We start from the raw sequence: 24199 nt of genomic DNA on the forward strand, positions 1-24199 counted from the left end.
CAGGCAGATCACTTGAGCCCAGGAGTTCGAGACCAGCCTGGCCAACATGGTGAAATCCTATCCTACTAAAAATACAAAAATTAGTCAGCCATGGTGGCGGGCACCTGTAATCCCAGTTACTTGGGAGGCTGAGGGAGGGATAATTGCTTGAACCCAGGAGACAGAGGTTGCAGTGAGCCAAGATCATGCCACTGCACTCCAGCCTGGGCGACAGAGCAAAACTTCGTCTAAAATATATACATATACACACACACACACACACACACACACTTCTTTTTCTCTTCCCTATTCCCTATACCCATGTGTGTGTGGGGGGTGTGTGTGTGTGTTACAGCAGCATGTAAGTAACATCTTAGGAAAAGGGACTCTAGTCTTCCCAAGATGAATTGTACTTCTCGGGAGATAAGGCAGTACAAGTGTTTCCTTTCACTCCAGGTTAAGATGAAGGGCCTCTAGTTCTTCACTGCTCACCCTCTACTTTCATAGGAAAGGAATCTAGTTGAGAAGAGGTGGCTGAAGAATTACTGTAGAATACACTTCAAAGTAGAGGTAAACAGATCTCTTCTAGGGCCAACAGGTAAGGTCTGATTTTCAGGAAAGACCTCACATTTTAGAGTTTTGAAGTTATCTTCAGTAATTAATACATTTATATTCTTGTATTAGGTGATAAAGATGTTCATTAAATGTAAATATTTAAAATATATCAATATTTTAGTATTTTTTACTATCTTAGAATTCTTAGGAAATGTAAACTTAGGTCTTGCTAGAACTCTGAGAAGTCCTTTCTGACAAGGCACAAAAAGCTGGATAGAGGCTAACCTATATATCACTCCAGGAGAAAGAGATTTACCACCACTTCCAATCCCAGTGGTTAAAGTCTCAGGGATTGGGAACTGAGTAAACTGATTATCAATGCTAAGGAGAGGCTAAGAGATGAGCTCTCTTACCAATCCATTTCACATCTGTTACAGAGGACTATTAAAGAAGCAGGGGGCTGGGCCCAGACTAATCACAATGTAGCAAAACCAAAAATTAAGAGGAAAATGGCAGCGTTGTACATCTCTTAAGTCAAAGAGGAATTATAATGAAAACAACAATTTTGAAATAATTAATAAGAACATTACATATAAAAGTTATGATGTCCAAAGCCATAAAGAGAAGAAATCTATAGCTTTAAATGCTTTTATCATTAAACTACAAAGAATGAGAATATAACATGGGGGATATTTATTGAAAGCTTACAGTGTGTAGGGCCAGAGCAAAATATATTTCATTTAATCTTCATAGTACTTTTGAGGTAGGTACTGTATTTTCCCCTTTATAATAGCTAGGAGGTAGGTACCATATTTTGCCCTTATCTTTTTGAAATGCTCAGAAGTACAATTAGGCATAGAAGTATAATTATCCATGTAATGTTCTAAATATGTTATCTGTTTCCAAGAACTATTTCACGTGTTTCTTGATTCAATGCCACAAATATGTATTAATTCTTATATATAGGGCACTGTAAAAAAGAATATTAGACATTCTCTAACTTGTAAAAATCTAGTCAAGTATACTTGATATAAATGAGAGGGAGGATACAACTCATATTATGATTGCAACTAACCCTACTAGCCAAAAATGGACTATATTAAATGCTAAAAATGATGCATAATCACAGTGCCATGGTTGCAGAGAGAAAAGCGATTCCAACTTGGGATGAGGACAGGAGTCAATTGCCATGCTTGTTGCCACTGTTCAGGGAAGAAGCTCTAAGTTGTTCAAAAAATTAATTAGTGCAAGTGAAGCAGGAAGAGCACATACATTTCTGCTTTATTAAAATATTGCATAAATACAGAGCAGTTGGGCACATCCATTCTAAGGCACTGTTCTGGTTTGAATGCAATTCCACAAGAGAGAAAAGAGAAGCCATCACATTCTGTATTTTTCATCTCTACATTCGGACTCCTCCCATATTATACGTTTATTGCTACTGGGATATCAGTTTGAGCCCCAGACTTACAGCAGCATCACACAAGGACCTGGATGACAAGAATTAAAGATACATCCTAGGTCTAGCAATTGGTATAATTTGGCACTTAATTACAAACTCTCTTGCATTTTTCTCCACCTGTTTCCCAACTCTTGTTTAACTAAAAATATTATAAAATCTTTATGAGCCTGATCCACGAATTACATTTCTTTACTAGCTTCCACTAAGCCTAGAACAGGACTAGGACTAGTTAGGCACATAGTAGATACCCCCAAAGTACTTACATCACTTTTGAGAACTTCAAAGGAATAGAAGAGATATACTTTCCCTAATTGTAGTTTAAGGAAAGAATGACTGAGTATCTTCATAAAGGGAAAATGCTTGAATGTCCTATTTCTTGTATTTTATAACAAGGAACTAGGCTCAATGAATATTTTCATGTTTTAACAGGTTTAACTGACAATGAGAAGTCTTCCCTTGCTTTGGGAATTTGAGCTGTTACCATGATTACATGAGAACATTTATATAAGTAGCAACGTGTGTGCGTGTGTGTGTGTGTGTGTGTGTGTGTGTGTGTGTGTGTGTATGTAATTATAAGTAAAATTCAAAGAGGTTGAGAATCACTGGGCAGCTTATAAATTATCTGAATTAGTGATCCTCATCTTCTTAAAATGATATGTGTATATACATATGTGTGTGAAATATAAGTAAAATTCAAAGAGATTGAGAATCACTAGGCAACTTAAAAATTATCTGAATTAGTGACCCTCACCCCCTTAAAGTAGTATGTATGTATATGTGTGTGTGTGTCTCTGTGTGTGTTATACAAATTCATATATATTTTAAGAATTTTTCATAACACCCTTAAAACAACTGGAGATAACTAGGCTTGGGAGCAACTTAACTATACTGATAGCTATAGAAATATCTGTTTAAGGCAGTGTGTTCCAAGAGACATTTGCAGATTATTAGTTCTGTAGCTTATTATTGGGTATATGAAAAAGGTTTTGGGGTCAAATAAGTTTGGAAAACATTGAGCCAAAAGAGGTGCTTTTTCTCTCCTTTCTAGAAGACCTCTCAGAGATTCTCACATGCTGATGTGCACTATGAATCTAAGAAGGCGAAACAGCAGGAAGCAATTCCCAAATATATTTGCAGAATATCTAGCAGAACTAAGTATTCTATGACACACACATATGTAGACACTAAATTAAAGAATGGGTAAAATTTTAAAAAGCACTGAAAGACACATGATTGAATACCAAAGGAGAGTGAAATACCAAAGGAGAGCAAAAGACCCTGGTTCTTCAGTCAATCACAATTAAATTAGATCCTGCTTGTATAATTTCAACTGCCAAATGGATTCTTCCAGACATAGAGCTTACTTATTCTGTGAACAAAATAAATTACCAGATTAATACTCTGCTTTTAGCAGCATTACCACAGACTGCTGACTAAGCAGACTAGCAAACTTTGCAAAATTCAAAAGTAAAGGTTAAAATCTTAATTTCTTTAAACATAAAAAATTTCAGTAGAAATAACCCAGTTCTTACCAGGCAAATGACATCCCCTTCATCCTTGTGTTCCTGACACATTTTTATTGTTTGACAAAATTCACTGTCTCCTTTCTTGCCACATGGGACACATCTAAAGCTTTGAATGAATATAATCATCTTTAATAATGACAGCAGAATAACTATAGTACTGCTATAATCAATACATCTGATAGACATGTTTATCCACTATATTGACCCTACCTCTAAAAGGATTGTCATAATTTATATGCTTTATGTTTACACCTATGATACAGTTGCCTTGGAACACAAAATTTTTCATTGTAATTAAAAAAAAGAAGAGTTGTGCTGACAGAAGAAATCAAATCTAAGAAAATCACAAGAATAGATAAATACTCTAAAATTCATATAGCTTGGAAGATGGGTTTTAAAACTAGCAAAAAAAAAAAAAATAGCTGTCTATCTTATAAGCTTAAACAAAAGCTTCCAAGACAAACAGCCTGCTGCAGGTTAAGATTTTTTTGAGTTAGTGTCAATTTGTGTTGGACCTGTTTCAGCGATTCTTAAATAAGTCCTCTAAAGTGAGTGACCTGGTGCATAATAAGGCCAGCTCTCTGTCTGAAGCTTTTAGAACAATGAGTACACTTGTACGGCTTCTCCCCTGTGTGGATTCTTAAATGAATAACGAGGCTTGGTCTCTGTCTAAAACTTTTCCCACAATAATTACACTTAAAAGGTCTCTCTTCAGTATGCGTTCTCTGGTGCAAAGTAAGAGCTGTCAGTCGACTAAAACTTTTCCCACAATTATGACATCTATGAGGTTTTTCACCTGTATGAGTTTTCAGATGTCTTTTAAGACTTGATCCATGACAAAAACTTTTCCCACACTCAAGACATTTATATGTTTCTTCTTCAGAATGGGTTCTCTGATGCCCTATAAGATGTGACCGCCGAGTGAATCGCTTTTTACATACAGTGCATTCATAGGGTCTCTCCCCTGTATGAAGTCGTTGGTGTCTATAAAGATCTGAACTACGAAGGAATCTTTTCCCACATTCAGGGCATTTGTGAGGTTCTTCTCCTGAATGAATTCTCTGATGCCCAGTAAGTTGTGACTTTCGAGCAAAACATTTTCCACACTGAGGACATCGGTGAGGTTTCTCTCCTGGACTCTTTTTCTTATGGGGTTTGGGGTTGAGATGTTCTTCCAAGTTGGAGTTCTCAGGTGTCTCTCCCAGAGTGGGGTTCTGCTGATCTACCAGTTTTGCTAAATCTGTCTGTAAATCCTCTGGGGGGGGTTCCCATTGATTTTCTAATTGTACATAGTCTTTTTGCAAAATGGGACCCTGGAGAGCATTCCCCTCTAAAGTTACAATAAATGGATATATAGTCTCCATTTTTTTCTGTTTTGAAGTATCTTCTTCATTTTCTATCCCAATCTCAAAACCTGAGAAAAGAAATAGAAACTGCAGATGATATTGTGTTCCATGGAGAAAAGAAAGTGAAGGAAAATGAAGAGTTATGTTAAACCAGTGGTAGGAACATAGAAATTCCTAAATAGAATTCCAAACTCTTTATCTTTATTTAGGTTAAATTTTTCTTTTTTTTTTTCCCCTAGTATATCAAAGAACAATTACTTACCTATCTTGGAATCAAGTAATTGTTTCATTTCTTTAGAATCCTGTAATTCCTTCACCCATGGCTCTTCTCTATTCTCCAATGAGAAGTTCATGTCAAGTTTTGGTAATGGATATCCTGGCCAGAAGAAAGATGGGAAGCATTACAGTTTGGTTCATCAAAGGTTTTTCCAAAATTTAGGCTGATTTCTTGGACACATAGCCTCTTAGTATCTACTTCCTACTCCATTACTATTACTTCACCTAAGTCTCTTACAACAGTCTTTTCTTTAAAAGATAAGAGCAAAATGAAAATGAGGTTGTGTTCAATTCAAAGCTATTCTCTAATCTATGGAAGGTGAGTGAATAAATTGTGCGCTGAAATCAATGCACTAAATCATTTCAGCATCTATTTTGATACTAGATTTGCTTAGGTTAGAGCTAAAATATGAAATAAATGTCATAAAGTGTTGCCATATTAATACTGGAAAATACTGCTATTGAGTGCTAAATGAAGAGAGAGGTGAAAGTAGTAGTTAAAGTGTTTACTGGAAAATTTTCAGTGGAGTCTTTTGAATTTAAATGAAAATTGAACTGGGTTGAACCTAGCAAAAGCAGTATTTATGTTGGTTTCAGCTAAAATCTAAAAGTGGATTATTTTAAAATTAGCCCAAATGACTCATACAGGTAAAAATGACTATTAGCCAAAATGACTACAAAATAGTATTTCAAAGTGTCAATCTAAGGACAGCCAGGTGAAGTTTCTAACCACTCACTCTCCCCTTGTCTGACCACCCCTCTCCTCATTGACAGCTGGTATTGCTTACATCCTCTTTTCTGAGCCCCTTCTTCTCCTCCTTTATCTCTGGTCAAGTTTACTGGTCTTCAGTGAAATGTAGGCTGTAAATTACTAATCTGATATCTAAATGTAGGCTGATGTTTAAATATTAGTATTATTAAAATGACATTAGGAATTTATTTTGACTAATGTTAATCTGAAGGAAAATTTAAATTCCAGAACATTATATTCAAGGCAGAGGAAGTGGACTAAAACATCTCATTTTAGTTTTTCATGAACAAAAATTTCCTTTTCAAGATTAAGAAACAAAAGCTGAATTTCAAATAAAAGTGCTATTTAAATTCACTATTTTGTTTTCATTTGGATTTCAAAGCTAAGAGTGAAATTACAGGGTAATATGAAACAGGCCAAATAAAATTGAAGGTAATAGATCAAAAGAAAGCTGCTGTGAAGTAAAAGATGGAGTTTCAATTGAAACTTGGAATAGGAGAGAATAGCAAAGGCTTAGATACAAAATACTGACTTATAATCTAAATGCATGGTAATCTGAATCCACATGACAAAGCAGCATAAGTAAAAATAAATATGTAATGAGAAAAGACAGTATAAATGAAAATTACCACTTCTTTCTTTTGTTAAAAGATGTAAAAGGCAACTGTATAAAAATATGTATATAGTGTATTGCTGGGCATACAACATAGAGAAATGTAATATATTTCCCAATAACAGCAGAAATGAGGTGGGTAAGAGCAAAGTGTATGGGACTAAAGAAATGACTCCAGTTGGTGATTCAAATCCACAGGAACAAATGAAGAAAACCAGAAATGATAAACAATGTTAATATAACAAAAGTTATAATACATATTTTCCTTTCTTCTTTCAGCTTCTTAAGAGTCTTAAAATTATATAAAGCAATAATTATAACAATGTATTCTTGGGTTTAAAACATTTTTGAGGTAATATATATGATAGTAATATCACAAAAAGGGGGAAAAGGGAACAGAGCTACATAGGAGAAACATTTCTATATCTCACTGGCATTAAGTTAGTATAACTCTGAAACCAATGATAAGATGTACATGGTAAATCCTAGAGCAACCACTAAAGAAACAAAAGTAGTAAAATTATTAAAGTAAAATATTACATGAGGAATATTTACTTAATGAAAAAGAAAGCAGTAAAAGAGGGATAGAGGAACAAAAAAGACTTGAGGCATATAGAAAACAGAAAGCAAAATGGCAGATATAAATCTAACCACATCAAAAATGAAATTAAATGTAAATAGATTAAATTATTTAATCAGAAAGCAGAGAAGGTCTGACTGGATTGAAAAGATCCAACCATATACTGTGTATAAGAGGTATCCTTTAGATTCAAAGATACAAATAGATTGAATGTAAAGGGATGGAAAAAGATATATCATACAAGTAGCAACCACAAGACAGCCAGTCAAAAGAGACATTAAAACAAACAAAAAAACTCATTACTAAGATATACAGGATCATTTTATAATGATAAAAATATTAATCCATCAGGAAGATATAACAATTATAATCATGTATGCACTTAATTTCTGAGTACTAAAATATGTAAAACAAAACCTGACAGAAATAGTACAAGAACCAGATAATTCAACAATAGTAGTTGGACACTTCAATAACTCCTTGCACTAACAGATAGAAAATCTAGGCAGAAGATCAATAATACAAGACAAAGAAAATACTATAAACCAACTAAACATAACAGAATAGAAATGAGAATCCAGCAATAAATCCATATATCTGTCCTGTGGTCAACTGATTTTGACAAGGGTTTCAAGGATATTCAATATAAAAAGAATAGCCTTTTCAACAAATCATGTTGAGACACCTGGACGTCTCCATGGGAAAAAAAAAATATTATTTGGACCTCTACTTTGCACCCTATTAAAAATTAATGAAAAATAGATCAAAGTCTTAGATGTAAGAGCTAAAATCATAAAACTGTTAGATGAAAACACAGGGGAAAATGTTCGTAACCTTGGATTAGGCAATGATTTCTTAAATCATCAAAAGGGCAAACAACAAAAGAAAAAACAATTACATTTGACTTCATCAAAATTAAAAAAATCTTTTGGGCTACAAAGAACACTATCAAGAAAGTGAAAAGACGGCCTACAGAATGGGAGAAAATATCGGCAAATCATATGTCTAATAAGGGACTTTTATCTAGAATACACAGTTGACCATTGAACAACATAGGTTTGAACTACACAAATGCACTTATAGGCAGATTTTCTTCCACCTCTGCCACCCCTGAGACTAAACTCTCCTCTATTTTGTTGATCTACATGTCTATTCTTATGGAAGTACCACACTGTCTTAGTTCATTTGTGTTGCTATAAAGACCTTTATAATGATCCACTTCCACATAATGGATAGTAAATATATTCTCTGCCTTATGATTTTCTTAATAACATTTTCTTTTCTCTAGCTTATTTATTGTAAGAATACAGTATATAACATATGAAATATGTGTTAATTGACCACTGATGTTATCAGTAAGGCTTCCAGTCAAACAGTAGGCTATTAGTAGTTAAATGTGGGGGAAACAAAAGTTATGTATATGGATTTCCAGCTGCACAGTAAGTCAGCACCGTTAACCCCCACATTGCTCAAGGGTCACCTGTATAAAGAACACAGACAGTTCAATAATAAAAAGACAAATAATTCAATTAAAAATGGGCAAGGGAACTAAATAGATCTATGAAAATATACAAATGACCGATAAGCACATGAACGCATGTTCAGCATTGTTACTCTTCAAAGAAAGAAGAGTATCAAATCCACAATCAAAACCACGATGAGTCACTATTTCATACCCATAGGATGGCTAGAATAAAAATGTCAAATAATAATAATAAATGTCGCCCAGGATGTGAAGAAATAAGAGTGCTTGTACCCTGCTGGTGGGAATGTAAAAGAGTACAGCCAGTTTGTAAAAGTTGAGAAGTTCCTGAGAAGTTTAAACATAGAGTTACCATATGACCTAGCAATTGTGCTCCCAGGTATATACCCAAGAAAAATGAAAACATATATAAATACAAAATGTCATACTCAAATTTTTATAGCAGCATAACTCATAATAGCCAAACTATAGAAACAATCTAAACGTTCATCAGCTGTTGAATGAATAAACAAAATGTGGTATAACATCACAATGGACTATTCAACCATAAATAGGAATAAAGTATTGATACATGTTACAACAAAGTTGATCCTTGAAAATATGCTCAGTGAAAGAAGTTAGTCATAAAAGACCACATATTGTATGATTTCATTGATATGAAATATCCAGAAGAGGCAAATCTACAGGGACAGAAAGTAAATTAGTGGTTGCTTCGGAGTGGGAGAGATGGGGGCCAAGAGGTGATAGCTAAAGGGTACAGGGTTTCTTGTTGAGGTGATGAAAATATTCTAAAATTGACTGCGGTGACAGTTGTACATATTGTGAATACACCAAAAAAACATTAAATTGTACACTTCAAAGGGGTGACAATATATGGTATGTGAATTATATTTCAATAATGCTATTTAAAAAAAGATGTAAATGTAGAAAAAAACATTTAAATATTGACATCATTAAATGATATTAACAAATTAGTTTGGCTAACATTAATCTGAAGTAAAATTTAGATTTCAGTACATTATATCAAATCCTAGGAAGTAGTGTAAAATACTTTATTTCATATTTTCACAGGGAAAAAAACAATAGATTTTAGATTAAGAAATATAAAATACACTTCCAATAAAATGTTTCATAAACTCACTATTTTGTTAACAATGCTTGGATTTAAACCCAGGAGTGGGATAATTGAATGATGTGGTGGAACAGGCCCCCCCAAAAAAATAGAAATTATACATTTAAAAAATAAGAGTAGAATTGGATTGTTCGTAACACAAAGGATAAATACTTGAGGAGACAGATACCCCATTTACCATGATGTGATTATTATGCAATGCATGCAATGTATTAAAACATCTCATGTACCTCATAAATATATACACCTAGTATGTACCCACACAAATTAAACAAAAAAAATTTTTAAGTTAGTGGAAAAAATAAACTGGAGTTCATTGATTAAAGCTGCCATCAAGTAGAAGGGAGAAGGAATTGAAACTGGGGAGAGCAGCAAGTAGCAAAGACTTAGGATGGTAGAAGCCTGGAGGCCCAGGAGATTTCAATATGAAAGCCAGAAAAACAGTTTTGGGAATGACAGGAATTGTTCGTATGGCTATTCTCATCTTACAGAGCACAAACTTGAAACTCTTAAGGTTATAGATTTCATCAAATATCACTTCAAAACCAGGCCCAGACACCTGCTCCTTAGGTAAAAGAAGCTCTATGACCTAGTTGAAGGACTAAATGTAGCCCTGGAAGCAGAATCTGGTACCCATGAGATCTAAGGGCAGCTGCGTCTCATGGGCCTCTCATGGGCCTCCCATATTGGCCCTCAAGTCTAGCTGCTACTTTCTGCACAGCACCAAATTACAGAGATTTGAGTACTTTTGCTTTGGTTCCTTGTCCCCAGCATCATATTCCTGGTGCCGGCTTTCAAAAAGCTTGGCCCCAAACTGGGTGCATCAGGAGTCTCCACACCTTGGATGTGAAAACATGGTGCTCAAACTTGAGCTTCTTCATGGATGTCAACCTAAAGCACTTCTTATATGTGTAGCACACCCCACCCCACCCCTGTTGTCTTGAGTAATATTCAGATACTTCTGGACACTATTATCAGTTTATTTGCATTTCTCAACCTTATTTTCACAGTCCAAGTCAGCTAAAACCAATTCCCATTCACTTTTGACCCATGTCTCACCTTTTAGGTATCAGTTCCCATCCTCTACTCTTACATATTGAATAAAATACCACCACGAATGCTGAATAAAACTGACGCTTACTGAAAGCGTTTCCACAGATATATTTGCCCTTGTCTGTTGGCCAACATAGCGAGAACAGCTATAGCTCTTACATAGCAAAGATAAGTGAAGACGAGCAGAATTTGGCATTCCTATATATTGTGGTGGGAGGATAAACTGGTACAATAATTTCAGAAGGCAATTTGACAATATCTATTAAAGTTTTAAATGCCCATTAATCAATCAATCCCAATTCTAGAAATTTATCATATCAATACCTGCATATATTGTATTCTCCAAATGTTTTCTAGTTTGGCTCTATGGCTTCTGGGTCAAAGTTGAGTGGCAATAAAAAAGCAGGCATTAATGCCTACTTCTGTCAGGGGGCTCTTCTCTTTACCCTCAATGTAAGCTATCTGTAAAGTACTATTATTGGATGAGTGGTTTTACAGTAATAGAAGAAACATTAACTGCTGGTCAGTAAAAAGAGAAGGGCCCTACACTTCACTTCTATGAGCCCCCCTTTTTTTTAGCTCCCACAGGAATGAGAAACACAAAGAAATGATAAATGTTTAAGGTGATAGATATGCTAATTACCCTCATTTGATCATTACACATTGTACACACATATCAAAATATCACTCTGTATCCCATAAATAGGTACAATTATTACATATCAATTAAAAATAAAAGGAAAGGTTGGGTGCGGTGGCTCATGCCTGTAATCCCAGCACTTTGGGAGGCCATGGTCAGGAGATTGAGACCATCCTGGCTAACATGGTGAAACTCTACTAAATATATAAAAAATTAGCCGGGCATGGTGGCGGGCGCCTGTAGTCCCAGCTACTCGGGAGGCTGACGTAGGAGAATTGAACCCGGGAGGCAGAGCTTGCAGTGAGCAGAGATGGCAACACTGCACTCCAGCCTGGGCGACAGAGTGAGACTCCATCTCAAAAAATAAATAAATGGAAAAAAAGGAGGGCCCTACAGATAGAAACCAAAGCCTGTTACCTTAAATTTAATCATGTCTCCTGGTTTGGAGACCATAGTCTAGAACGTTAGTTTTCCAATGACAATACTATATTGCCCAGGATGTTAAACTCATCCTCTGGCTATAACTAAGAGATCCATGATAAGATATATTATATTTGACCAAATTAAGTGAAGAAATTTTACTTAGGAAAAGTTAACGGAAGAAAAAAAAGGAAATCAGTTTTTGATTTTTTTTTTTTTTTTAAGTAAAAGGCTATTAAGTCCAGGCATGGTTGATTTAAAATCAAAGACATTGTGTCATCCTCCTTGCTTTCTCTTGGATCCTTTGCTCTGGAGGAAGCCTGCTGCCCCATCATAAGGATACTTAGGTAACCTATGGAGAAATTCCTTTGGCAAGGAATTGAGGCATCCTGCCAGTCCCTGCTGACATCTTCACAACTACAAGAGAGACTCTGATCCATAAACATCTAGTAGACCACTCCTGAATTCCTCTCAAAAACAGTAACATGATAAATACTTTTTCCTTTAAGCTGCTAAGTTTTGGGGATAATTAATTACCCTTCAATAGCTATCCAATGCAAAGAGGGAAAAGCAATTGGAGATTAACAAAGAAGGTGCTTCACTGAATGTTCTCCTCATCCTATACTCAGGCAATGGCTTCATTAAGCCCCATTAGCAAAGACTGTCTCATAAGAGCTTCACTACACCAAGAAATGTCATTACTATAGTTAGGGGTTAGATATTAGCTTATGGTAAATTTTTTGGTATAGTAGAATAATCTGAGGAAGTTTAAGTTATAAGAATCTTCTGATGCTTTCTAGACAGCATTTGTTTGTCCTATATTTTACTTTAAATTTTCATCTCTCATATCCTTCATCACCAAAAAGATGTGATCTTTCACATTTCACAGACATTCCAAATGAAACCTCATCGATTGAAATGAAAAACCCAAGGCTTTGACAACTCAAAATGCAATCCAGTTTTGGTATACAAATTTTGAACTCCATATTTTCAAAGATAAGCATGATATATTTTATGTTTTTAGGACCAGCATCTCCTTGCTGCTTTTCTTTCTGATTGCAGACATTCTAATATTATTGCTTATCTCTGGCATCAAAGTGTCCAGTATGAATTCAAATAAGGGATTTTGTTTTAAAGTTTATGTCTTCCTTAGATCACTTTATATTGTTCACTTAAGTTCTCTTTTAGTTTGCAATGAATGTGTATATGTGTTTTCAGTTATATTACATGAAAAAAATATATATGCACAATTCACATATACTCAACAACCTAATTTTTTGCTGATAGGAAATAGGTTCCAAACGTTAATATAAAATCAATTGACTTCTTCCATTACTTTTGAATTTCTTCTCCACTCAGCTGGCATCTTGTACTTTCCATTCAGTTTACAATAGAACGTATTTCATGTGATACATCAAATATACTTTCGTTTAAAGTAAAGGTTTAAGTAACCTTTAAATAATAGAATAAGCCTTGCAACATTTTCCAAAGCATAATATATCACTTTAAACGGTCATAAGAAAAGGATAATTTCCTGTCCTCCAAATTTGTAATTTTTATCTTTTAATTATATCTATCCTTTGTTAAATATACTAGATTTCCATGTGCTTTAGAGAGCAAAATATTGACACCAGATAAATATTGCTACTATGTGATATCTGTACCTGCAATGTTGACAAAAGGAGCGAATTAACATGCGGAAACAGAATGCAAATACAGAAAGAGTTATACTTCAGATATTACTAGCTAAGTTTTACTACTTGTTCCAGGCATATACACATAAACACAGACTTTTTTTAAGAATTCCTCAATAGACTATGAAATGTAGATGATGTAAAGACTGGAACATAAATGGCAATATTACATAGTTCTGCTTTGACCACAATATGTATACTTGTAAAGTTTTCCTCTTTTGTCACTTTTATTTAAAAATATGCTGGAGACCCACAAGCACCTCAAACTCTGTATGTTCAAATCTAAACTCAACTTGACCCGTCGAATCTGATCTTCCTCTTTTGTTTGTCATGTCAGCGAATAATATTACCATCTACCCAGTTGAATGGCCAGAAACCTGGATTCCATCCTTAATCCCTTCTTCTCCATCACCCTGACACCCAGTCAATCACTAAGCTCTGTTATTTCACACCTGTTAAATATCTTTTGAACTATATTTTCACTCCATCATCACTAACATGCCCTTGCTTTAGAACAACATCCTCTCACCTGAATGATGGCAACAACCTCCCAAATGGGGTCCCTGCTTTCAGTGGTATGTACCCATTCCTACTATAGCCAGAATAATCTCCTAAAATGCAAATTTGTGTGTATTGCTCTGGTATTGGAGAACCTCAAAATGGTTCCCCACTTCCCTGATAATCAAGTGTGACTTCTCCATGAGGCTACAAGTTCTTCATGACCTAGGACCTTGCTTCTCTCTCCAGCCTCTTCTATTGCCACTCCCATCCCACTGCTCTTCTATGTCCCTTGCACTGCAGCAGGAGGTCTTCTCTCTCCCTTCAGGACTTTGCACATGCTGTTGCTTTTGATCCCAGCCCTCTCTGCTTCCCATGTACACCACTCCACAGGCTCACTTTGATCCATCCTGTAGGTTTTAACCCAGATCCTCCTTCCTCCAGACTTCCCTCTCAGCCAAAAGTTGGCTAGGTGGCCCTTATCCATGCTCCCGGGCATTCTATTCCTCCCAACACACAATTTACTGTCCGATTTCTGTCACATACAGGACAAAAAGTCCTACCGACATATCTGAATTGTCCACTGAACTGTAATCTCCAGGATGACCAGAGCTGCTTTTCTGCCTTGTATGTTACTGAATCCCCAGGGTCTGGCATGGTGTCTGGCTCCTCAAAGGTGCTCGTAGATAGTGGCCAAATGACTAAATGATATTAATATGATGTGGAAAGGGACATGGTTACTAATCCTGGGTACTGAGCTAGTTATGGATGGATCAGACATTTACATTTTATAACTTGGACAGTTCTTATTTTCATTTCTTATGTGTCTTCTGTGATCTCAGTATTTAACAGTCTCTTGAACATGCCACCATGTTGAAACAGTGCCTGGAGGAGTCAGGGGAGAGGATTCTGGCCACACTTGGGTCAAAGCTTTAATGTGAGGGGTAGAAGAGGTACAGGGAACACTGGGTAAGAAAACCTCAAAGGAGAAGCCGGGTGCAGTGGCTCATGCCTGTAATCCCAGCACTTTGAGAGGCTGAGGCAGGTGGATCACCTGAGGTCAGGAGTTCAAGACCTGCCTGGCCAACATGGTGAAACCCTGTCTCTACTAAAAATACAAAATTAGCTGGGTGTGGTAGTGCATGCCTGTGATCCCAGCTACTTGAGAGGCTGAGGTAGGAAAATCGCTTGAACCTGGGAGGTGGAGGTTGTAGTAAGCCGAGATTGCGCCACTGCACTCTAGCCTGGGCAACAGAACAGGACTCCGTCTCAAAAAAAAAAAAAAAAAAAAAAAAAGAAAACCCCATGGGGAATAAAATATAGGAGCAACTGGACTATGTGATCCTGCTGCCTTTCTCCACTTGGACTTTCTCCCTCTAGAACTAACCCCTGTTGTGTCTGGGCCAGTGATTCTCAAACTTTAGTGTGTATAGCACTCACCTGCAGAGCCTGCTAAACATACACCCCTGGTGTTCATGCTGCGAATGGTCTGCTTACTACAGTTTGAAAAACACTGTAATAGGTACTGATTTAATGAGGTAGATATTTCCTTTAGACTGTGGTAAGTGGTTGATCTTACAGGATCTAATGAGACTATATTACTAAAGTATTAAGTTTGAATAAGGCTCTGATGCCATGAAAGCAACCGAGGCCCTAGGGGCCCACGACATCACAGTTCCTGTTGATTAAAATTGGGCTGAGAAATGAGTCCTTATCCAGAATCCAAACTCCCATAGTTTTCCTGTGTAACATTCTTGATCAAAAGACTCCTTATCAGGGTCATTAGCTTAAAGGGTTCCTAATCCCAGGGTTCTATCCAAAGTACTCTGTTCCCTACTATTCCCAGAGAGATTTTTTTCCTCTTCTTTATCTGAATGGTCCGTTTCCATTGGGTAATTGGTGTTTGTAGCCCAACCCCAACCCTTGAGAATTCCTGAACTCTCAAAACAGAAACAAAAGAAAGGAGAGAAACCCTTGTCTTACCAGGGTCCAGAAAGGGCTGACATTCTCCAGTAGCACCATAGTTCAGCTCTTGTGGCCCTGCCTGTGGGATCCATGCCTCTGCTACTGGGGCCTCCTGGGCAGGTCCCATTACCTGGAGTGCAGGTGCCTCTAGGTGCATGGTTGGTGGTATGTGTGCTGTTCCCACTGGTGCCAGTTCTTCCAAGAGCATGTCATGCATATCAACCTGGGGGAAATGCCAGAACCATCACTCTCAAGTCTAGACCAACAGTGCCCAGTAGAATTGTATGAGAATCATGCATGTAATTTTAAATTTTCTAGTGGCCATATGAATAAATTTTTTAAAAAGTTAAGGCCAATCTTAATAGTACGTATTACTTAATCCAATGCAAACAATCAGGATTTCAACATGTAATCAATATGAACAATTATTAGTGAGATATTTCACCTACTTTTTTCATACCAAGTCTTCTGCATGTGGTGTGTATTTCATACTTACAGCAGATCTCAATTTGCATTGGCCATATTTCAAGGGCTCAAGAGCTGTACATGACTAGTAGTGACTGTATTCAGCAGCAAATGTCTAGACCACATGAAGATAAAATCTTATATAGTAAACAAAACCAAGGAGACAGAGAAAGGAAGGGCAACCACCAACCCAAGTACCCTAGGGAGACAGAAAACTTCAGAAGACTCCTGTTCAGGAGCCCTGAAGCTAACAGCTCCTGCAGAGAACCCCATAGACAAGATCGGAGTATCCCTGATGCCCATCTGGAAGCTCCTGCTCCCTTTTCCCAAAGATACTGCACTCTCTCAGTCATGGCACTTCTGAAAAGAGGCTTTACATAGTCATTCTGAATGGCAGACAGTGCCATTGTCCCCATGGGGAGTTTTGGATATGCTGACAGGTGGTGGCTATCAGAATTTAATGGAACATAATTTACAATGCAGAATTGTTCCAGGTCCCTACCAAGTGTGGAATGTCCCACTCAAACATTCATGTGAGTAAAAAGAACCTGTCAAGAACCCCACCCTATTGGTCAAATAAGTACAATTGTTTTGTGTTTTTTTGCATAGTTTCAGCACAAATGAAATTTTCTAGGAATGCACTAATGTGAAAAGCAAAGACTACACTGCTTATTGTTCAGATTTACCAAGAGTCATATGCCACTTTGGAAAATCACATGATGAGCAGGAAAACTGTTCATAGTACTTGAGCTTTATCAGTCTGAATTTCTGGCTGTCCCATTCACAATGATTGTAAGCACAGATGCAAGCATCTGACAACTTCATGACGTTCGGTCAGGCCTCAGCATGTATATGTACAAATCCCTATCAATTTGTAACAAACTATGTTTCTTTTCCTTTCTATTCCTTCCAGACTTGATTCAGGGTTGGCAAACTTTATAAAGAGCCAAATAGTAAACATTTTAGGCACTGTGGGGCACATTCACTGTCAATTCTTCTCCTTCTTCCTCTCTTTTTCAATGACCTTTCAACAAGATAAAAACCATTACATACAGAGTACAGATAAACAGGCTAGAATTGGCCTTCAGGCCATTGAGCAATTTACTGATGCTTTGGGTTGACGTATGTGGGTAGATTATGCTATCTATCAATTTCATTTGTGCATAGGAAAGTGGACATTACAAACTATTTGTTATAGAAGGGAAAGAGTCTGATAGAGTTAAAAGCACTGACTCATTTGCTGAGTTCAGCAGAAGAGAAAAAGGAAAAGGACTCTGGAGAAATCTTGAGGCTGGGGAATGACACAGAGACAAATGTGTGGTCTAGTCCCAGCTGCCGCAGCTACTTCCTTTGGACCAATCACAAAGATCCCACATTCTTTTCTTACCTGCTGCTCTGGTATCTCAAGTTCTCTCTGCAAGTCTTCTATCAGTGACACAACTCTTTCTCTATTCTCTGGGCAGTGCTCCCTCACCCAGGTCTCTATCTCTGTGGGCAGGATAGTTAGGAACTGCTCCAACACTAGCAGCTCCAGGATTTGTTCCTTAGAGCGCATCTTTGGCTTCAGCCATTGACAGCAAAGCTCCCAGAGCTTGTTAAATGCTTCATGAGGCCCAGCTGCTTCTCTGTACTGGAACTGCCTGAAGCGCTGACGGAAAACTTCACAGTCAGTATCATACTCTTGAAACACAGAGCCTTGATTCAAGGATGCCTGGATTGCACAACCCAGGGCCACAGCCATCGCCCCCTTCCAGCAGTTTACAGTTTATCTGGAGCCTCACTTCTCAGATTCCAACTCGTTTCTCTCTGAAATCGTTGGGGTGGGAGGGAGCCACCTACAGCTAAGGACAGAAAAAAATGAGAAAGGAGAAACAGGAGTGGTCACAAAAGGGCTTACTTACCTCCGTTAACTTCTTTTTTTTTTTTTTTTTTTACCAAAGAACCTCCGTTAACTTCTTTACCAAAGACCTAAAGTAGTTCATTATTTTTCTCTTGGTTTTGAGAATCTGATGAGAGCTTCAGACTCACTTCCTAGAAAAATACATATACACGTCCTATTCTGCATCTAGTTTCAAAAGTTTATAAAATCTCAAAGCCTCTAGAATTGTGCTTCCTGTCAAATATGGTAGCCAACAGCCCCATGTGACACTTTTAAGTTTAGTCAAAAATTTAGCTTCTCAGTAATATTAGCTAAATTTCAAATGCTTAATAGACTTCATTGCAAAAAGGTCTATTGGACAGCTCTGCTCTAGAATTCCATGGTCTCAGGCTAAGGATCCTGAATTTATTAATAAACGAACCCTTATAGATCTCTTGGCATTTAACCTATTCCCAGTTCAATTCCAATTGTCATGTGTTTCTGAATATATGTAGATCTCAAAAGAAATGGAGAAGGAATACTAACAATACTTCCATAAAACTTTGAAAGTCCATCTAGCTTTAAGTACCCCCTAATGGCCTTCAATCAAAGTGAACTTAGGTAGAGCCATGGTTTGCAAAGGCAGCAAATTGTCCATCTCTCATTCTTGCCCTTACCGAGTCTGCGTAATTCCCCCATTAACCCCATGCCTTTCCTTCCCCACTCCTCTCCACCACAGCATTCCAAGAGGATTTCCTATGTGAAAAATACACTGCAATAGGGAGGCCATTAGGAATTTGCTATGCATTCTCAACGAGGGATATTGAGTTCATGCTATGTGCCAGATACTGTTCTAAGCATTCCACATATACTAGTCAATTAACCCTCACCCAAGGTTAGGAGCTGGGTACTAGTATTATCCCCTGGACACAGATGAGGGAATTGAGGTTTGAGGTTTAGGGGGATTGAACAACTTGTCTAAGGTCACATGGTAAATGCCAGAGGGAAATGGTGATTATGTCAAAATCTATATTCTCCAGCAATCAAAAGGTCTAAATGTTCTTGGTGTAGTCTTTGAGGTCACAGAGACAGTCATATACATGTTTCTACACGTCTCAAGACCTGTATCTGCCCATGTGCCATGGTTCCTCTCTCTCTGCATGTGCTGAGACAGCTGCTGTAGTTGTTCTCTTCTCTGGAGGGGATTCAAGGGGAAAAAACATACTCATGACTCTCTTCCTACCCAGTCAACCCAAATCAGCACTCTGTCCTTGTATCCCCCTTTACCATGATGGTAGCCTGACTTTAGGAGATCGATTTAGGTATGATAACCTGCTAGCTGTGTGACCCTGACACCCAGTGCCTCTGTTTGTAACAGAAGATAATCATAGCATCTACTTTATAAAATGTTCTGCGTGGATCCAATTGCATGGGAAGCGAATAGCAGCATGCCCAGCACAAAGGAAGCACTCAATTAAAGTTTATTGCTTGTCAGGAGTCATTCCTAGGGGGCCTCTATTTCCCAGAGTCTAGGCACCTAACCGTTGCTGGAGGGCATCCAGGAACTGTGCTGTTTTTGGCTCTGGACCCATCCGTTAATCTGCTCCAGCCTCACAGCTGGCCAGCCCTTCCCTGACTGACCCAAAACCATCCACCACGTCTACCAGGGAATTGACCCTTCGGGTTTCCTTTGATGGACCCTCCCCAGAGAAACGTTCATTTCACTATGGGACCAGTGATTTCTCTCCAAACCCTCTCGTAGAGAATCCACCCTCATGGGGCCTATAAGAAAAGCGATGTGTGTAGAGAGCACTCGAGGAACGGCAAGAGTGACACGTCCCTAAAAAGTCTAAAAGCTGGTTCAAAATCGGATGCTAGTGTCTCGGGCGCGGCCCCTGTTCACTCTTGGGTGACGAGGTCCCGCCACCTGAAGGGGAGCTCCCAGCCCAGAAGGACTCCCGGGAAGGCCCGGTCGGGTCGCAGGGAGTGGCGGCGGGGACCCTGGCCGGATAGGGGCCCGCCGCCCACCACTCCTTCCCGCGCCCGCCGTCCGGGGCACAGCTGGAATCACCCAGTTGGCATGGTCCCGGCCAGGGAAAGGAGCCCCGCTACCCGCGCCCGCGCCCCAGGGAACGGCCACGCCCTCTGGCCGCTCGGGGACTCACCGCCTCAGCGCCCACGGTTCTCCCAAGCTCACCGGCAACTGCCCAGGGCGCAGGCGCAGGGCTGCGCTGCGGACTACATCTCCCGACAGGCAACACGCCGCCCGCCGCGCTGTGCGCCCACAGGGATGCTGACGTGGGAGGGGCTGGGACTCTTCCTGGCTTCGACCAGCCTCAAGCTGTTTTGGAAGGGCTCCCGTTTCCTGTTTAAGCGCTTCTTAGTCCCAGGGTGTTGGGTGGGGTAAACCCCGGGTCGTGATCGAAATGAGCGCTTCTGCTCCTTGAGCCTTGGAGTAACTGGAGCGGGTGGGGACCACCTTTAAATCTGTTATGACACGGTCAGTGATTCTTAAACCTGGCTGTGTGGGGAGAATTTGTAGGGAGAGCTTGTTAAAAAGTCGTGTTTCGGGGCTCCACCCGCTACCCGATGCATTGAATCTCACAGGAACCCGGGGATTCGCATTTTAATAAACTATTCTGGAGATTTTGACTCCGGTCGTCAGCCTGCAGTTCACAGTGGCTTTGGATTTGCTTTTTAGTATCCCCCATCTTCAAGACCTAAGCTTCGATCTCGCGACCCCGCCCATTACCCTCTGCTTTCGATAGCCACAGAAGTCTCTGGGGTCTTAAGGTTTGCCTGCTGGCCCCGCCTCTTGTCTTTCAATTGGTCCCTCGCTGGTCCCGTCCTGGAGCCAAATTTTCTTTTCTGATTGGTCAGCTGCGAGTTGTGGCGAGACCTGATCCAATGGCCGCCTGAAGCAATGGTGTCGTTCGTGAAACGCAGCCGTATCGTTGGTCCTAAGCTGACAAATTGGTCTGTGGACGCCAAACTTCAGTGCTAGGACTTTCTGCGTGTGGACAGGGGGCCTGGTCCTGCGTGGGTCCAAGACAGACAGGAGAAAGCTGCCTGCTTTTGTGCCTCCCGGAGGCCCTGGTGGAAGCGAAACGGGGGCAGGAGCTGCACTGTCCCAAGCCCAGTGAGGCGAAGCTACCGGAGACAGCTCCGCCGGGTCCAAAGTTGGGCTTACCGGCTGGAACTTGAAACCCGGGCATGTCGGACTCCTGCTGAAGCCATCATTCCTCTCTCCTGGCCCTGGGCGCCTTCGCCGGCGGGGACAACTGGTTTCGGGGCCAAGGTGGTCTGGGAGCCTGACGGTGACTTCTGGCCTGGGTTCCCACGAGCGGAAAGGGTTCCCCTCCCGTGAGAGGGAAACTATGGAAGTTCCTACGCCTGGAGCCAGAACTCCTGCTGCTACCGCCCGACTCAAGGTTTAGTCTGGCGGCCTCCCACCTGTGCTTCTGAGAGTTCTGCTTCCAAGAGGCTGCTGGTGCCCGGGACACCCGCAGGCTGCTCTTAGAGTTTCGCCATGGGTGACTTCGGCCTGAGATGCGCTCCATGGAGCAGATTCTGGAGTTGCTGGTGCTGGAACAGTTCCTGACTATCCTGTCCCAGGACATCCACAGCAGGGTGCAGAAGCTGCAACAGGCGAGCTGTGAAGAAGCTGTAACTCTTTTAAAGTATATGTATGACTTTTAAAAGATAGAGCTTGTGAAAGTGAGGGAATAGGTGAGTGAGAAAGGTTTTATCTGCCATCTTCCTCAAGGAGGCCCAGCCTCCCCTTTATTCACAGGGTTCTGGGTCTGGTGGGTCCAGAGGACTGAGATATCTCGCTGTCTTAGTTCCCCATTCAGATTTTCTTGATTGCCCTCAGTAGACCTTACACGGGCCAGTGATTTTTTTTTTTTTTTTTTTTTTTTTTTATAGTCTTCTCTGGAACATTCATCCTCCAGATTTCCCCCTAGTGCAGTGAAGAGTGACCTATTGCTTTTGGTTTCCACAGGGAGGCAGTGTCGCTGTCATAGTGTCAGCTCTGGAGGTAGATCAAAGGGGGCTTTCAACTCCTGGCTCTGCTCCCTACTAGCTGTGCGACTTTGGGCAAGTGACTCTTGCTTGGCTGGGCTTCACTTTCTGCATTGGTCAAATGCAGAAAGGGTAATAGACCCTTCTGGGGTTGTTTGGAGGATTAAAGGGAGAGCAGTATGTCCGTGGTAATCGCACGGCTGGCACACAGCTAGTGCTTGAAACTGTGAGCTGCTGTTAGGTTAGGGGCAGCAGTCTGGTCTCTGCAGAGATGGGTCTCAGTTAATTGTGAACTTAGACAGTTTGGCACTGAGGCTTTGGGGTCACTGTCCCAGGGGCACCCAAGTAAGCTTGTCTAAATGAGAGGAACAGGAGCATCAGGAGAAGGTGGGGGAGGGACCGAAGACCTATGGGGAACATGTGTGTACTGAAATGGGCTTTCTCCCCACACCCTCCACACAAGCACATACACACATTAACTCGGGGTCATGGCATCATAAAAACCTTGAGTTTAAACCATCCCTTTCTCTTGTTGGGTCCAAAGGGACAGACTGTGGTTTTCTGTTGAAGGTTTACCCTCAGATTCCTGTCATAATTTTTCTTTTCTATTGAGCCCTGTCATGATGATAAGCGATGGCAGGTTGGTTCCTAGATCATACATCACAGACCTAGCACAGAAGTGTTTTCAGAAGAGCCTTTTCCTTACAAAACAGCATGAAAGTCATGGAGCCAGTGGATACTGAGATTTCAAACTGGAGCCAATGGATACTTAGAGGAGCCCTGTGGTGTAGAGTAGTTGCTACTTCTTGTTCACTAGGTCTAATTAGCATGTCATCAATGTAATAGACTAGTGTGTTGTCTTGTAGAAAAGGTGATCACGATTCCTGTGAGCTAAACTATGATGTAGGGCTGGAAAATTGATGTACAATATGCCTGAGGTAGGATGGTGAGGGTGTATTCCTGGTCTTGCCAGCTGAAAGCAAATTGCTTCTGGTGGTCTTTACTAACAGTTATTGAGAAAAAAAAGTATTTTCAAGGTCAAGAGGTGCATACTAGGTTCCAGGGAATGTGTTAATTTGCTTAAGAAATGAAACCACATCTGGAACAGCACTGCAATTGGAGTCATCACCTGGCTTAGTTTACAATGACCCACTACCGTCTTCCAAGATCCATCTGGCTTCTGCATAGGCCAAACAGGTGAGTTAAATGGGGATGTCTGCATATTCGAAGTCACTGATGGTATTACTGATCTCTTGCAATCTCTCCAGGAGTGTGATACGGCTCTTGGTTTGCTATTTTCCTAGGTAAAGACAGTTCTAGTGGCTTCCACTTGGGTTTTCCTACCACATGAGTCCTCACTCCACAGATCGGGGAAATAGTATGAGGATTCTGTCAGTTGCTGAGTATTTTTCTTCCAGTTATACATTCTGGAACTGGGGAAATAACCATAGGATAAGTTTAGAGACCCAGAGGACCCATTGTGAGACAGATCTGAACTAAAACTCCATTAATCACCTGACCACCATAAACTATTAACTCTGACAGGTGAACTGCAGTGACATTTTGAGGCTTTTGGAATCACTGCTAGTTCAGAAGCAATATACAGTAATCCCTGAAAAGTTTGATTATTTCATTTTCCCTACTGCACATTGACCCCTAAAGCCATAGATCTCTTTGGGGAAAGCTCCAAAAAATTAGCGGTATATATTTTTGGCAGTGTACTGTAGTGGAGTCCTTCTTTATTCATAGTGTTCTGGGTCTGTAAATTGGCTCAAATCTGGGAATTGATCGAAGGGCTAGGACTATTTTGGTGATTCAGGTTAGACTTCTGTGCATTCAATCTAGAATTCATCCACTTATATAATTCAAGTAAGAATTTA

General features: G+C 39.7%; 2 protein-coding genes across 4 annotated transcripts in view; one reads left to right on the top strand and one right to left on the bottom strand.

Annotated features, from left to right (window-relative positions):
• Positions 1–1789: 1789 nt before the first annotated feature.
• On the bottom strand, positions 1790–20520 carry LOC105481392 (zinc finger protein 449). 3 transcript variants are annotated; one of them, XM_011740956.2, is made up of 7 exons: positions 20462–20520; positions 17826–18279; positions 15992–16196; positions 5131–5244; positions 4319–4936; positions 3529–3628; positions 1790–3365 (listed from the first exon to the last, which is right to left on the bottom strand). In XM_011740956.2, exons 2-6 carry the CDS (start codon positions 18177–18179, stop codon positions 3573–3575), a joined length of 1347 nt encoding a protein of 448 aa, XP_011739258.2. In that variant the 5' UTR covers positions 18180–18279; positions 20462–20520; the 3' UTR covers positions 1790–3365; positions 3529–3572. The 3 variants fall into 3 exon arrangements, with proteins under 3 accessions (XP_011739258.2, XP_011739257.2, XP_011739256.2); XM_011740955.2 differs by having other exon boundaries at positions 1790–3628; XM_011740954.2 differs by having other exon boundaries at positions 1790–4936.
• A 543-nt stretch (positions 20521–21063) lies between these two features.
• The window catches only part of LOC105481395 (zinc finger protein 75D), a 43979-nt gene continuing 40843 nt past the window's right edge, over positions 21064–24199 (top strand). Inside the window, exon 1 of the mRNA XM_024792722.2 lies at positions 21064–23516. The gene's annotated coding sequence lies outside the window, so the exon portion shown is untranslated. The remainder of the gene's footprint in view (positions 23517–24199) is intronic.

Source organism: Macaca nemestrina, chromosome X, assembly GCF_043159975.1.
Source record: "Macaca nemestrina isolate mMacNem1 chromosome X, mMacNem.hap1, whole genome shotgun sequence".
Lineage (NCBI taxonomy): Eukaryota > Metazoa > Chordata > Mammalia > Primates > Cercopithecidae > Macaca > Macaca nemestrina.